This window comes from Arachis ipaensis, chromosome B3, assembly GCF_059453495.1.
Source record: "Arachis ipaensis isolate K30076 ecotype BB chromosome B3, ASM5945349v1, whole genome shotgun sequence".
NCBI classification, from domain to species: domain Eukaryota; kingdom Viridiplantae; phylum Streptophyta; class Magnoliopsida; order Fabales; family Fabaceae; genus Arachis; species Arachis ipaensis.
Genome location: NC_142438.1, coordinates 127880354 through 127897600, shown reverse-complemented (window position 1 = coordinate 127897600; position 17247 = coordinate 127880354). Strand labels below are relative to the sequence as shown.

The following is a 17247-nucleotide window of genomic DNA, read 5'->3' as shown; positions in this document are numbered from 1 at the left end:
GATCCGACCTTTACATGCCAACACTGCAAAGCTATATTCTAGTACGAAGAGCGCATAGAAAAGCACTACAAGCCTAAATGTCCAAAGTTAAGCCTATGCTACCGATAAGGTCAAGTCCAACTTCCTATGCTTCAAGAACCTCCTGATTCGTTGAGGAAGCTTTACTTTGACAGCACCAAAAAAGCGGAACACTTTCGATCGAACATTAAGAGCTACAATAGTATGTTTTCTTTCACATCATTCGGGGGTAAGATACAAAGAACAATTAACCAAAGCCATGGGCCCCCAACCTTTATTCTACACGGGCAAAATTACCATTTAATGGGGAGCTTGCTTCCACCAGAAGGCGGAGTAGCAAAATTTGCACAATTATATATATACGACACTGAAAATGAGATTCGAAATAGAATCACCGCTGTCAGGTCATTTCCATACAATTTTATTTAACACTCAAACATAGTTATCTCACTTAATTCATAATGGTTGCAGACGTCATATTTACATGTTTTATGCCATTTTTTGCAGCTCTAATGATCACTTGAACAAGCTTCATGCGGATATTGTTTCTACTATCAAAACTACGTTGGATAATCATAACGTCCTTGCAAAGTCTTTCCGACTTGCTCGCGATGCACTCACAGCAAACGGCAATAATTTTGTTTGCCTTCGACTCATAGGCAAAAGAGAAAAATATGGGAGGAGGTATAATTTGCCTTCAGTGTCTGAGGTTGCTGCCTTAATTGTCGGTGATTTTGATGGATCCACAAAAGAACGAGATATTATTGTTGAGACCAAATCAAGGTCGCTTCAAAGAATAACAGAACTTCACCCGGCTTATGTAGGCTTGCAATATCCTCTTTTATTCCCTTATGGTGAAGATGGATAGAGAGAAGATATTATCTTGAACAAAGTTAAGAAAAAACCAACAGATGAAGACAAGCATGCCACAATGCGCGACTTTTTCGCATTTCGAATCTAAGACCGACCTTCGCACAACGGTGTCCTGTTACATTCCCACCGGTTATTCCAACAATTCATAGTTGATGCATTCTCAATGGTTGAAAGTGCTATATTGAAATTTATTTACACCCACCAAATCGAATTTAGAGCTGAGATCTACAATGGGCTTCGGGATGCTGTTTTCAACGGCGAGACCAATGATGCCTCAAAGGGTAAGAGAATTATACTGCCAGCAACAGTTACTGGTGGGCCAAGATACATGATTCAAAATTATCAAGACGCCATGGCAATATGTAGGTGCATTGGTTATCCAGATTTATTCATCACTTTTACATGCAATCCGCAATGGGACGAAATACAACGGTATTGTAGAATGCATAAAGTCAAACCAGAGGATAGGCCAGACATGATTTGCAGACTATTCAAGGTTAAAGTGGACATGATGATTAAAGATCTTAGATACAACAAATTATTTGGTGCTACAAAAGCAGGTACGAAACTTACATATATATATATATATATATATATATATATATATATATATATATATATATATATATATATATATATATATATATATTTCACGTATTTATCCCTGCCATGTTCCATAATTCTTAATAATTAAATGTATGTTAATACTATATGCATTTTGCTGTTTTCTCCAGTTATCTACACAATAGACTTCCAAAAGAGGGGACTCCCACATGCACATATATTATTATTCTTGCATGAACAAGATAAATACCCAACCCCTGCAGACATAGACAAAATCATATGTGCTGAAATTCCTAATGCTGATGTTGACAATGCATATTACAAGGCTGTAAAGAGTTTTATGCTTCATGGTCCATGTGGTCTTAGCAAACCAACTTCGCCTTGCATGGAGGAAGGTCGTTGCATCCGTCATTTCCCTAAGAAGTTCAACAAAATGACTACAGTTGATGAAGATGGTTACCCAGTATATAAGCGTCGAGACAATGGACGCACGGTGGAAGTTTCAGGAATTCATCTAGACAACCGATATGTTGTGCCATATAATAAAATGTTGTTGCTCAAATACCGTGCTCACATTAACGTCGAATGGTGTAACCAGTCAAGATCTATCAAGTATTTGTTCAAATATGTAAATAAAGGAAGTGATCGCGTCACAACTTATTTTTCTACAAAGTCCCCCGATGGTAAGACAACTTTAGAAGTTGATGAAGTGAAAATGTTTTACGATTGTCGATATATATCTCCTTGTGAAGCTGCTTGGAGGATCTTTTGCTATGACATTCACTACAGAAATCCATCGGTTGAGAGGCTAAGCTTTCATTTGCCGGATCAACAACCGGTTGTATTTACGGATAATGAATCATTGGTTGAAGCTGTTGCAAAGGCAACTGTTAAAGAGTCCATGTTTCTAGGCTGGTTTGTAGCAAACAAAACAAATGCTGAAGCTAGAAAACTAACCTATAATGAGTTTCCAAGCAAGTTTGTTTGGAAATCATCTCTGAGAGCTTGGAAACCCAGGAAAAGTCATCAGGTCATTGGAAGGATGATCTTTGTACCACCATCATCCGGTGAGCTATATTATTTAAGGTTGTTGTTAAACATTGTAAAAGGACCAACAACCTATGCAGATATCAGGACTTACAATGGTGTAATCTACTCATCATTTCGAGATGCATGCTATGCACGTGGTTTGCTAGACGACGACAAAGAATATATAGATGCCATTGAAGAAGCAAGTCATTGGGGCTCATGTCATTATTTGCGGAGGTTGTTTGCGACACTACTATGGTCTAATTCAATGGTGCGACCGGAAGTTGTCTGGAAAAAAACCGCCATCCTATTAAGTGATGGAATTTTGCATGATCACAGAGTCATGTTTAGCCTACATGGTAACTAACGAATTGCAATCCATGACATCTCAATTTATTTTTTCATCCTTAAATTGTTAACTACAGGTTTTTATCATATTTGTTTTACTTAACACATGTTTCCGTCTCCAACAGTCACTTAATATATATATATATATATATATATATATATATATATATATATATATATATATATATGTACTTTCTAAACATTTCAGATCTACTTTTCAGTGAGGAAGAATTAAAGGATCTAACCGTGATTGACGTTGAACAAATATTGAACAGTAACGGAAAGACTTTGCACGATTATCCAACCATGCCATTTCCATCAAGAGATACCGACCATCTTAGGACGCGAAACAAAATGATCTTTGACGAATTAAATTATGATCGAGTTCTGTTAGAAAAGCAACCTAATGACTGCCTCTCAAAATTAACTGCCGAGCAAAAGGGGGTATATGATAAAATCATGAGCTCTACAGATAGTCAACATGGACGTGTGTTCTTTTTTGTATGGCCATGGAGATACAGGAAAAATTTTTCTTTGGATAACTTTAGCTTCAGCACTAAGATCATGTGGACAAATAGTGCTAACTGTTGCATCTAACGGCGTTGCCTCTCTACTGTTACCTAGAGGTCGAACTGCACATTCTAGGTTTGCCATACCATTAACACAAGATGAGTTCTCTACTTGCAACATTAAGCAAGGAAGTCCATTAGCAGAATTAATATAATAGCTAAGCTAATTATTTGGGACGAATGATGAGCAAATTCTGTTTTGAGGCATTGGACAAGACATTGAAGGATTTGATGAGATTCAAAGATGATCATAACCAGCACTTGCCGTTTGGAGGTAAAACAATTGCTTTTGGTGGGGATTTTCGACAAATTTTGCCTGTCATCCCAAAAGGAACAAGACAAGACATTGTTAATGCGTCTTTAAACTCTTCATACCTCTGGCAACATTGTGAAGTATTAAAGCTCACGGTAAACATGCGATTTCAATCTATGACCACAGATGATCAGGTAGAAGATTTAAAGCAATTTGCTGAATGGATACTTCAAGTTGGCAACGAAATATCTGACAGATCATGTGATGGCTGCAATAGCATTAACATACCTCCTAAATTCCTTATCACTAACTATAGTGATCCTATTAAGGCAATTGTGGAGGCAATCTATTCTGATTATATTGCTGACATGTGTAATGAAAGCAACTTGACAGGTCGCACTATCTTAGCTCCTACGGTTAATGCTATAGATGAGGTAAATGATTACATGACTACAATGAACAGCAATGAATGCAAGACATATGTTAGTTCCAACAAATGTCTGTCCGAGGGAGGTAGCAATCAAATTCAAGCTATGCACACACCAGAGTTTTTAGCAACAATTAAGTGCTTGGGGGTTCCAAATCACGAATTGAAGCTTAAGGTTGGTTGCCATGTGATGCTTATTAGAAATATTGATCACTCATAAGGCCTTTGCAATGGTACCATGTTGATAATTACAAGACTAGGAGATAAAGTTATTGAGGCAAAATTGTTAAATTCCAACGACTCTGTCAATAAAGTCTTTATTCCTAAAATGACACTCACATCGTCAGATGCCAGGCTACCCTTTAGATTCCAACGGGGACAATTTCCTCTTATGGTATCTTATGCAATGACAATCAACAAAAGTCAAGGACAATCTTTAAATCATGTGGGATTGTTATTGAAAAAACTGTCTTCACTCATGGCCAACTTTATGTTGCAATCTCAAGAGTCACAATCAAAAAAGAGTTGAAAATTTTAATTGCTCATGATGAAAACACAAACAAGACAGAGAATGTTGTTTACCCTGAAGTCTTCAGAAATATATGACAATACGTTCAGCATTACGAATATTTTTATTATTACATAATTCCTCTATACACTCATTTTCGCTTATCCAACCCTAACTATTTATCTATAACTTTATTGCTACAATCTTACATCCTTTTCATATTTTTACCATTTTCTATTTTTCATTGCATTTGTTAGCAACTATAACTTATTAACTCACGAGTACTTATCTTATGCTCAAACCATTATTTCTTCCCTTACAGTACTTCTTCAACATTCATATTTAATACAATTCAAACCTTACTCAATCAATTTTACGGAATTATATTTCAAATACTTTGAGTTACTATTTATATAATTCCTGCATCTACATACAACACAAAAATAGTCTAATCTTTTTCATGTCTTCTTTTTTCTTTATTAAAATGCTTACAATTTATTTTACATTTTACAAATACTTTTACAATTATAAAGATCATCTTTTTTTAACATCAGATAAAATAACCAACAATTCTTTACATTTACGTCATTTTAATCTGCATATGTGTCGCCCGCGCATCGCGCGGGTATCTTGCTAGTATATAGAATAGCAAAGCAGTATAACTAGCCAAGATGAGCTAATGTATTGACACCTGGATACTCACGTTGCCTGCACGTGTCCTTCCCAAAGCTTTATACCGGGTAAGTGTAGATGGGTATTAGCGTTTGTTGTGTAGTTGTTATAATTGTTGCTTATGGTTCAACTTTTGGCAATCCCAAAAACAATTAGATCACCTTGGTCTTTTTTTAATTGGCTAAGGAGAAGGTTGGAGGATCGCTAAATTAGAAGTTTTGCCTGGTGAGGTAGGATTAAATACTACATGCATCTTTTAAACTGTAAACCGCAATTTTAATATATTTGAAATTTGTATTTGTTCGCAAGAGTGGAAAATTGGTGTTCTATATATAGGAGTCATTGTGAAATTTGTGTAGAAATTATACACACTAGATGGAAGCATTGTAAAATGGCAATGTCCAATGTTAGAAATAGTACTACCCAGGTAGTTGATCGAGTGGGGGAGGTCAACCCATCCAAACTAGCTTGGTCTCTTTTGGTTGAAGTTGTCTGGATGTATGAAGTTCCAAGCCAGTGGAATCTAGAGGAAGTTTTCAGTATTGAAATGGTTCCTCAGGATCAATGGGCGAGTTAGTCATGTGTTTGTGTTGTAGCTTTCGTTTTGAGGGTTGATGTTTATGAGTTATATTAATATTGTGTCTTTGGTTATTGTGTGTAGGGTGATCAAATTTATTGTACCATTCCCAAAAATAGTGTTGTCATTTTTAGGACCGTGATTCGCGAGCATGGAATCTATTTAATGAAGAATTTTATTGTGCAAGGCTATGAGAAGTCAGTGAGGACTACGCCACATAAGTATAAATTAAGTTATTATATGAAAACTACTGTTTCGAGTCTTTCCCCCGAGACATTTCCCTTTAACCCTTTTGTTTTACAAAGTAGGAAGTAATCGATCAATGGCTACGGTCCCTCAAAACTACCTCATTGGTTAGTATACAACCTTGAAATTTTTTGTGTTTCTTTTAATGTTTCTCTCCTTAAAGTTTATTTAATATCCACTGAAGAAAGTTAATTTTTAACGTTCTTTTTAGATTGCATTGGTCATGTGGTAGCAAAGGAAGATGCAAAAGATTTAGTTACCCAAAGTGGGCAACCCATGAAAAGGATGGTAGTTTGTTTGGAGAACCTAGAGTTTATTTTCTGGAGACTTCCTTTGTTCATAGATAAATTATTTTTTTGCGGTTATAGTTTATAGTTTAAGAATTTTTTATTGGCTATATGGTTTCTGTGTTTACTGATGTATTCTGTGCATGTGTTTAGGAGAAATAAGATGAAGTGTACGCTAATTGGTCACTTTGTTGATCAAGTGGTTGCATTTCTAAGCAAACCAGATTCTGAGTCATTAGTCCTGGTGGCGCAACTATCCAAAGTAGCTTTGATCTTTTTCGAGTATATTGCAATGCCAACTTCCCTGCTTTCTTGGAGGACGGTGTGACAAAAGGGTATGAGCTGAGCGTCAAGGAGGCTATAGCATTTCCTCCAAATACAAAGATCATACTATTTTTTAACAAAAAGTTGCAACCAATTGGGCAGGTAGCTGGATTATTAAGTAGTTTTATAGGGAGTTTGGGTGCTAACTATTCCCAGTTTTTCATTTATGAAGAGAGTTGGAAGATAGTGAACAAAGTTAACAAGGAACATGCATACAACATGGTTAAAGTAGATGTTTTAGTCTCGACATATTAAGGCAATTTAGATATCAATTTTTTGAGAGGTAAAAACTTTGCCATGGGTAAATTATATTGCTAGTTGAATCCATAATATGTGTTTCACATGTTTAAATCAACATTTGTATCTTACATGTCATTGTGACTAAATGGCATCTATATTCTTGTTTTCTTATACTTTTTCATTTTAAACTAGCCTTTGGTTATTGATATTCTTCACATTACCATAGTCTTATGCTTGTTGATTGGTTTTGGTTAATGACAATGGCAAATAAATGTAGCGGGTCTTTTACTATGAGTGCGATTACAAAGGAAAAATAAAGTGAGGAATTATGCAAAAGATAGAAAAGAACTAGAAGGATATAAGACACAACTTGTATCATAAGTTTTACAAAGAAACAAAGACTCTTGAGAAAAATGTTAAGCATCGTTCATCAAAAATAGAAGAAAATCACTTAAAATGGTTCCTTGAATATCGCTTGAAGAAAGAAACGAAGGTAACAAATAGTATTTTTTATTATTTCCCCTAAAGCATATATATGTCTACATAAAAGTCTCATTTGTATTTGTTCTTTTATTTTTTCATAGAAAAAGTGTAAACAAAATGGTTTAAATCGTTCAAAACAAATTTACACACATACTAGGAGTTCCAAAACATTGGCAAGACGAAAAGAAGAAGAGGCAATAAGTAATTATTTGCTTTAAGATTTTGCTTCATTTTCCTGAATATGGTGTTGTTATTTATATGATTGTGTCGATATCAATGTTATAGGAGAAAATACGAGGAAGGCCCATTAGTAGAGGAGAGTTGTAGACCATCTCTCATAAAAAATGGCTCGTATATCTATGCCGATGCACGTGTTGTTGGTGTAAGTAATGTTAAAAAATTTTGAACTTCTCTTATTGTATATATCATGCTAATTTTAAATCATTATAACCTCATTTCTTGTATATCTGTAGGAAGCAATTGCAAATATTGAGAGCCAAGATGAATCCTCTAAGTACCTTTCACAAAATGATTTGCTTGCACGAGTTCTTGAAATGCAGCACCCAGGATGAGTTCGTGCTTTAGGTGTTGGACCATGTCCCACCCAAATTTTTGGTAACGCTGCTGCACAACCGTCAGATTCTGGTGTGCAAATTGAAGAGTGTCAGAGGCAGTGTTGTAAAAACCGGACCGGACCGGCCGGTTCGACCGGAAAACCGGTGAACCGGACTCTAAACCGGTCCGGTCCGCCAATTGAACCGAATAAGGTAACGAACCGGTGTGAACCGGTCAAACCCGGAGTAAACCGGCAAAAACCGGTCAAACTCGTTAAACCGGTTCAACCGAACCGCTGAGAGTGAAATTGTCAAAATGGATGGGGTGAGTTTCGAACCCCTGTCCTCAGGGTAAAAGGAGCCTGTCATAACCACCAAGCTGTCACAATACTATTTAATATGTTTACAAATTATTTTATATATAGATATCTTTTATCAATCTATTTAATTATTTTAATTTTAGTTATAAACTCGTTCATTCTTAAATTAATTATATTTTTATTTAACAATAATTATAAACTCATTTATTTTTTTATAATTATATAATATCTATTAATATTATTTTTCAATAAATACTTGTAGTATATAATAGTATAATAGATATAAACTAATTAATAAATTATTAAAATTCGAAAATAATAGTTATTTTAATATAAAAAAAATAAAAATATTTATGATAGAGTAAATTTAACAAAATACTTATTGTTCCTGTTTCATATTGTTTTAGAATAACTAGATATTTTTAAAATGTTAGTAAAAATATGTATTTTAAATTTTAATTTTAAATTTTTTACTATATTTTATTTTTTATTTACATAGGACCGGGTCAACCGGTTCAACCAGTGACCCACCGGTTGAACCAATGACCCAGTGACCCAGTAACCTGACCGGTTCGATTACCGGTTCGGTTCTGACAACTATGGTCAGAGGACGATTGCAGAATTAAAGGTTGAGGCAGCAGAAGAGAAGGCAAAGAGACAAACAATGGAGAAGCTTTTGAGATCTCTAATCCGACAACTAAGAGACAATTTGCCACTTGATGTTGCTGCAGAGCTTGATTCTTTGGGAAGTACACCGATTTCATCGCGCGCAATGCCATCTTCTTCTGGCAATCATGACCTGCAACAAAATTAATGAGTTTCATTCAACGGAAATAGATACTATTAATTTCCTTTAGTGTTTTATGTCTATTTTCTTGAAATTATCAAATTTTAATTTATAAGAAATGATGCACTTATGACAATCTCATTATATATATAATTACTTTTGTTATGGTATTTTGTTATTTTATTTGGTTAGAACTTCTTTAAATTAATTGGTTTCTAATAAATTAAAGTTGAACAAACATACAAAATAAAAGAGAAAAAATAATAAAAAAAGGTCATGGAAATCCAAAATTTGGCGGCGGTTCCTAACTGCCGCAAAATGACAATCGTTTTTCATTTACCTGATATTTGGCAGCGATTACAAACCACCACAAAATTGAAATACATTTTGCGAACCAGCTATGGCAGCGGTTAAAACCGCCACAAAATCAATTCATATTATGCGCTGGTTATTCCAGGGGCTAGCTTAAACCGCCACTAACTATTTACCCACAGTCTATCTTTCAGCGATTATTTAACCGCCGCAAAATGTTTAGCGGCGGTAAAAAAACGCCGCAATATTACTCCAAAACCGCCGCTAACTGTCGATAGTATTGTAGTGTATTATCGATATAAAAGAGTAATTGGTAAAAAAATGAGATTCTCTTCTCGTGTGTGTGTGTGTTTATATATATATATATATATATATATTATGAAATATAGAAACAAGTAAAATGAAAAAAGAAGGAATAAAATTATATTTTTTTAATAAATTGAAGAAATATTTACGATCATATAATTGATTGCCGAGATATAACTATTAAACAATAAATTGCAAGAAAATCTTAATAGAAATATTAGATTTGATATTAAAATAAAAACACATAAACAATGAATAAAAATCTAAAATAAAAATATTTAAAATAAAAATAAAAGAAAATTATTGGTAAACAATGACTCAAACATTACCGTGACAATAAATTGAATCAAATAATATATATTTGACTCAAATTAAACATGGCATATTTATAAGATACTTTTTATTTATTTATTTAACTTATTTTATTGAGTCAAACAATTATAATTAACTTATTATATTAATTATTTTAGGATAAAGTATATTTTTTGTCCTTGAATTTTGTTAAAAGTTTTCAAACTAATCCTAAGTTTTATTTTGATTTAATTTTGTTTCTAAAATTTTTGATTTGCATCAAATATACTATTGATAACTAAATTTTCAAAAAGTTTAAGACCAATGTAATAATAATATATGAGAACTATGTTTGGTTTGCTTGTTGTGTTGAAGGTTGTTCTTGTGAAATTGTTACTGAATTAGTCCTAAATCTTTTGAAAAATCAGCCACTAGAGGTATATTTGATGCGCAATTAAAAAATTTTTAGGACAAAATTAAAACAAAATAAAACTTAGAGGATATTTTTAAAATTTTTAACAAACTTTAGGGACAAAAAATATATTTTATCTTGAATTAATTAAATAAAATAATTGATATAATAAATTAATTATAATTGTTTGACTCAATAAAGTAAGTTAAATAAATAAAAAATATCTTATAATATGCCATGTAAAAATGATAACACTTTTAAAAATTATTAATCAAAATATATAAGTCAAAATAATTAATGCAAACTAAAACAAAATTAATTTATTTGTTCCAGTCAAATCAAATAATTAATATTCATATAAAAAGATAAATAATTAATATAATTATTAGTTATAGTTAATGTGCTCAAATAAATATTTAATTATAACAATTTTAAAAATTATTAATCAAAATACATAAGATAAAAAAATAATACAAATTAAATAAAATTAATTTATTTATTCCAATCAACTCAAATAAGTAATGTAATTAATTAGTTATAGTTAAGGCGGTCAAACAAAATATCAAATAATTTGATATTTATCTTAATTAAATTAAATTAAATAAATAATTAATTAACACATTTATATGAATAAAATAAAATAAGTAAAAAATATTTTTAAGAATATGTCAAGTCAGCTAATGATATTAATTTAAGAAACCTTGTTTTAATAATATATAATAGTTGAGAGAAAAAAAAATTAAAAAAGCCTTTTTCATTTAGTATTTTTTAAAAGAGTAACACAAAAATAACTTCAAATGATTAAAATACTAGCAAATTTGTTGATGACAAAAATACCTCTAACATATTTAAAACAAGCCAAGAGTACCTAACCATTAAATATATATTGTAAAAAAGCTTTAATGATCAAATTTTTATGTATTTTTTGCAAATAGGATTAAAAAATAAGTTATTTTTATCTTCAAATTTTGGTGATTTTACGATATGTGATTTTTTAGTGGCTAAAAATGTTTTCTAAAAAAATAAAAAAAGTTAAGACATCAAATTTATTTTTGAATATATATATTTTTTTAAATATTTATCTAAATATTCACACAAATTTCACATCAAATACAAAAGTTATTTGCTACTATGAAAAATATTATATTTTTAATCTTTTTTATCGCATTTTTAAATAATAAATTTTATTAGTTATGTAGTACTATTTATCTTAAATTTAATATTTAATTATTTCATAAAATATTAAAAATTAATACAATTTATTACCAAAATAATATATTATTATTGTTTGAATTAACCAAATAATATCATTGATTTATATATATATAATGATAATAATAATAATAATAATAATAATAATAATAATAATAATAATAATAATAATAATAATAATTAATAATATAATTATTATTATTATTATTATTATTATTATTATTATTAATTATTATTATTATTATTATTATTATTATTATTATTATTATTATTATTATTTTTATTATTATTATTATTATTATTATTATTATTATTATTATTATTATTATTATTATTATTATTATTATTATTATTATTATTATAGATTGTGTTCCTATATGGATACCTGGAGGGGAGCTCGGCCGCTGGGAATCGGCGCCGAGTTGTTATCTTCGATGCCGATCTATGAGCCTTGGGATAGTCCGAGCTTTCCGCCTGGGGAGATGTTCAATCGAGCAGAGTGTGAACAAGAAAAAGAGGGGAGTGTACCTACAAAGGCACTCCGAAATTTAAGTTAGTATTGAGAATTCAATGTGTCCTTTAAGATAGAATATCATGCCTTTATAGGTGAAGTAAGATAGGTTGGTTGCATTTCTGTTGGTCTCCTGAATTGAAGAGCAATGATTAGGTTTTGATGGGTGATGACGTTACATTGGACGTTTTGATTTCAGGACATAATCTGTTGAGTTTGGCTGTAACGTAAGATACCGAGCTATAACGTAACCTGCCGAGTAATAACGTAATTTGCCGAGTAATAGCGTAACTTGCCGAGTTATGATTGATAATGCCGAGTTATGATGTTGGATTTGTAACGGCCGGATCATAGCCCCCAAGCTTAGCTTGGAAAAGTGTTTTAATGAAGCAGGTTGAGCTTTTAATGAAGCATAAGTCGGCCGTTGAGTAGGTGCAGAACTTCGACAAATGGGTTAGGCTGGGAGCCCTCAGTTCCAGATGCTTAATTAAAAATATGAAGTAAAAATAAAAGAATAGTAAAAGTAACCGTTTTTAATGAGGAGAGAGAGAAGTAATGATGGCATTAAGTGGCTTTGCCATTTCCAATGCTTCCCTGGGCGGTTGATGTGATTGAGTGGGTATAGTAGAATTGAATGGGTTGTGTAACTCTTGGTTAACTGCATTAGAATACCAATAGTTTGGTTTCCAAATCATTTGTGACATTTGAGATAAAATTGGCTGTGAAAGTTCCAGAGAAAAGAAAATGAGTAAAAGAGGTATGTGGTAGATTTTTCTCCTTCTAATTTCTGCTTCATTGAGTTTCTGTGTTTGTCGCTCTGTTTCTGTTATTTTCCAATGGGGTTTGAGAGAGATAAGAAGGAGAGGATAGATTGGTCGTATGATTGGGTTAATGAAGACGTGAGTAGTCGAGTGTCTTTGTTTTGTGACTCTGATGCCATTAAAGAAATAGATTTGAAAAAGGTAGTGAGAGTAGGCTCTGGGTTACGTTTGGAGTTGTTACCTTGCTTTGGGGATGATCATGTTTTTCATAGAGGTGGTTCTTCTGAGTTCTTCTATATGTATAATTGCATCTTAGAGGAGTTGGCGGTGAAGCTTCCTTTTTCGGAGTTCCAATGCCAAGTTTTGAAATAGCCGAATTGTGCTCCGTCTCAGCTTCATCCTAATGGTTGGGCCTTCCTTCGAGGTTTTCAAGTGTTAATGGAGTATCTGGAGGAGAAACCCACATTGGAGTTGTTCTTTTTGATGTTTCAGGCGAAAGGGGTGTGGAAGGGGGATTGGGTGAATCTGAATAGCTCGCCGGGTTTCGGTATTTTCAAGTTGTATAAATCTTCGTTTAAGAATTTTAGGGAGATGTACCTCAAAGTTTGGAGTGTTGAGGGTGATTTTCCTTTTTATTTAGACGAGGACTTGTGTGAGAGGTTTCCTTTGTGGTGGTGTTTGGAACCTCAGAATATCCTTAGATTTGAAAGCATTAGTCCAAGAGTTGAGTGTGTGATTGAGTATCTGGTTGAAGTTGTTGAGCGTAAAGATTTTATATCTGTTTTTGAGTTGTTACAATGGGACAATAATAGGCAGACTGTGATGGATTACTTAGGTATTCATTCTGTGTTTTGGCCATTCTGCCTATTGGATATTCAATTTTCTTACGAAAAATTTTCTTGATGTTTTTGGTAGGTTGTAAATATCCTGGAATCTCTGCAGCTACGTTGAGGGCTCGGGTTAGGAGTAAAAATGTAGACAAAGAGGGATCGACTTCTAAGCCGGAGAAGGTCGCCACTGCTACAGGAGAGGTTAATCAACCTCGTCCGAGAAAGGGAGAAGGTCATTTTGAAGAAGAGAAAACCGGATGTGGTTGATCTGTCCGGGGAATCGGATAATGATGGCGATGAACTTCCCATTGAGGAAACTCATAATTTTATGGATAACCAAAAAAAACTTCATGTCACTACTAGTCAAAGTGATGGTTTGTCTGTTTGGAGTAGAGATTTTCCTTTCATGGCTATAGCCGATGATGTTTTCCAATCATCTACTGATATGAGCTTGGCAAATGAGGTCGGGGATGTGGCTATTGGCCAGTATATGCAGGTAGCGGTTGGCCAGTATATGCTTTTTATGTAGCCAAGAGCTGACATAAAAAGCTAGTTGGTCGTATAGAAGATCCGAGCTTATTGAAGGAGGAGTTGGAGTCAAAGAAAGCAACAATTTCTCAGTTGGAAGCTAAGTTAGGTAAAAGTGAGAAGGAACTGAAGTTACTGAAGGAGAATTATGCCAAAGAAGTTGATGATTTGAAGAAAAAGGAGGCTGATTTGACAGGCATGGAGACGAGGATGATTGAGGTAACTGCCCAAATGAAGGCTTTAGAAAAAAGCAAAGAGATGGAAATATTGGACTCCTTTGTGGAAGGTTTTCAACGAGCTTCTATCTAAGCAAAGTTTTTGATGCCATGAGCCGATTTTTCTCAGATGGATCTGGGGAAGATAGTTCGGAATGGAGTCATGGTTGAAGTTGATGGTGATGCCGAGGAAGAGGCCGAAAATGTTTGAGTAGATTACTGTGTCTGCTAATTTATTTTATTTAGATTTTGTTTGTTGGTTAGAACTCTTGAGTAGTTGGTGTAGTTAAACTGGTCGCTCCTTTGTGAGATTTTTTGAATGTTTTTGTTAATGCCTTGTCTAAAAAGGAATTTTATTCCATGATAATAGTTAATTTGCATGAATTGGTTTTTAACAGTTATTTTGAGTTGTGATAATTTTGCTTGAGTAGGCATTGTTGTAAGGACGCCTTTTGAAACTGTAGGTTTTGAACCTGTTCATACCCTGGGTCGAGCTATGCGACCCGAGCTGATTGAAGACAAAGTGACCGACCTCTTCAGGTTGGGTCGCCCCGACCTCTCCTTTAAAGAGTTTGGCCAAATCGTCATAAGAGGCCCAAGTAGGCCCAAAACGAAGGGACCCAGCCCAATCTAAAGGCGGCAAAGCTTAGAAAGATAAACGCGGTTCTCCTAAAAGATAAGATAAGATAACTAACTTATCTCACTCCTTACCATTATAAATACACTGGAGCACCCAGGTATAAACTCATACTCTGATTCTACACAAAAATCCTGCCTAAAGCATGTGCTAACTTAAGCATCGGAGTCTCTTGCAGGTATCACCACCCTCCGGTGACGAAGGATCATCAGTACTACCAGATTCAACAAGTCGGATACAACAGCTCCGACCACCACATCAGATCTCGTCCGAGATCGACCTACAGTTTTAGGTAACCCTCGGAACATTGGCGCCGTTACCCAGGAACCTGGAAGTCATCTCATCGTCATGGCGGACAACCTTGACAACGATCACGACTCCGGTTTAGAGGAAAGAACTCCATTCAAAAACACAGATGCCACATCAAAGGATATGCCTCAACCTAAGGGAGACAAGCAGTCTCCAAACATAGAAATCTTAGAGGCCCTCCGTGAACAGCAGGATTGGCTCAAACAGCTCAAACAAGAGGCTGAACACCAGCGCGAGGCTGAACACCAGCGCGAGGCTGAAAGAGACCTTTGAAGGGAAACAAGACGACGCCGAGAGTTAGAAGACAAGCTCTTAAAGCTCGAGGTCGATCTGAAATCCAAAACCACTCGATCCAGTCACGAAGATAGCTCTCACAAAGACCAAGACCCATTCACTAAAGAGATCATGAAGACTAAAGTCCCAAAGGACTTCAAAGCTCCTGATATGACTCCCTACGATGGAACATCTGATCCAAGCCACCATCTCAGCAATTTCAGAAGCAGGATGTATCTTACGGATGCCTCAGATGCAATCCGTTGTAAAGCTTTCCCGACTACTTTAACCAAGATAGCAATAAAGTGGTTTGACAGCCTGCCACCCAGATCAATAACAAGCTTTGATGACCTCGCCAAGAAGTTCCTAGCCAGATTCTCCATCCAAAAAGACAAAGCCAAACATGTTCCAAGCCTATTAGGGATTAAGCAAGGAGATCGGAAAAGCCTACGCAACTACATGGAAAGATTTAACAAAGCATGTCTGGATATAAAAAGTCTGCCAACAGAAGCCGCCATCATAGGCTTCATCAATGGACTGCGAGAGGGACCCTTTAGTCACTCTATATCAAAAAAGCATCCCACATCTCTGAACAAAGTACAATAACGGGCAGAAAAATATATTAACATGGAGGAGAATTCCCGACTAGGAGAAACCTCTAAATCCGGATTCTCCTATCCCCCTCGAGATAAGGATAAAGAGTCTAAGAAAAAAGAAGACAAGCCCACTGAAAAACTAATAAAATACCACAACTACACTCCACTAAGAGTGTCCCTTGTGGACGTATTCAGAGAGATATGCAACACTGAGAAGATCCCGCTCCTTGTCTGATTAAACATAGAAGAGGAGGAAGTCGAACAGAGTACTGCGAATATTACCGAGTCTACGGGCACCCTACCAATGAATGCTACGACCTAAAAATGTTATAGAAAATTTAGCCTGGGAAGGAAGATTAGACAGTTACCTGGCAAATAAAATAGATGAAACAAAGAAAAGAAGAAGGGATGAAGAGATCGGACGAGCTGAACGTCCCCATCACACCCCCCGAGAGGCTTGTTCACATGATCAACGGAGGATTCGCAGGAGGGGAGATCTCTAAATCATCACGCAAAAGACACCTTAAAGAGGTGTACCATGTTGGAGGAGGAGACAGGGTGGTCGACCTCCCTGATATCACCTTCACTCAAGAAGACGCTGTGGGCATCATCCCAGGGCATGATGACCCCATGGTCATTACCATCATACTTGCCAATGCCAATCTCCACAGAACATTGGTAGACCAAGGAAGCTCCGCAGACATCTTGTTCAAGTTCGCCTTCGACAAACTCGGCTTACAAGATAAAGAGCTCAGAGCATATCCGAACAGCTTGTTCGAACTTAGAGATACCCCAATCCAACCACTTGGATACGTCTCACTACATACAACCTTTGGAAAGGGAACCCGGTCAAGGACACTCAACATAGACTACATCGTAGTCGACGTGAGCTCGGCTTACAACACTCTAATAGGTCGAAAAACACTGAATTAGCTCACCGCGGTAATCTCGACTCCACATCTGTGCATGAAGTTC

The 17247-nt window shown here is 34.7% G+C and overlaps 3 protein-coding genes across 3 annotated transcripts in view; 2 read left to right on the top strand and 1 right to left on the bottom strand.

Annotated features, from left to right (window-relative positions):
- The window catches only part of LOC107631143 (RNA cytidine acetyltransferase 1), a 568507-nt gene that overhangs the window by 287392 nt on the left and 263868 nt on the right, over positions 1-17247 (bottom strand). The window lies entirely within an intron of this gene.
- LOC107633703 (uncharacterized) lies at positions 1055-3429 on the top strand. The gene is made up of 3 exons (XM_016337304.2): positions 1055-1451; positions 1626-2843; positions 3041-3429. The coding sequence occupies exons 1-3, from the start codon at positions 1055-1057 to the stop codon at positions 3427-3429; spliced, it is 2004 nt and encodes a 667-aa protein (XP_016192790.2).
- On the top strand, positions 3585-4301 carry LOC107633704 (uncharacterized). Its single transcript, XM_016337305.1, has one exon. It carries the CDS (start codon positions 3585-3587, stop codon positions 4299-4301), a length of 717 nt encoding a protein of 238 aa, XP_016192791.1.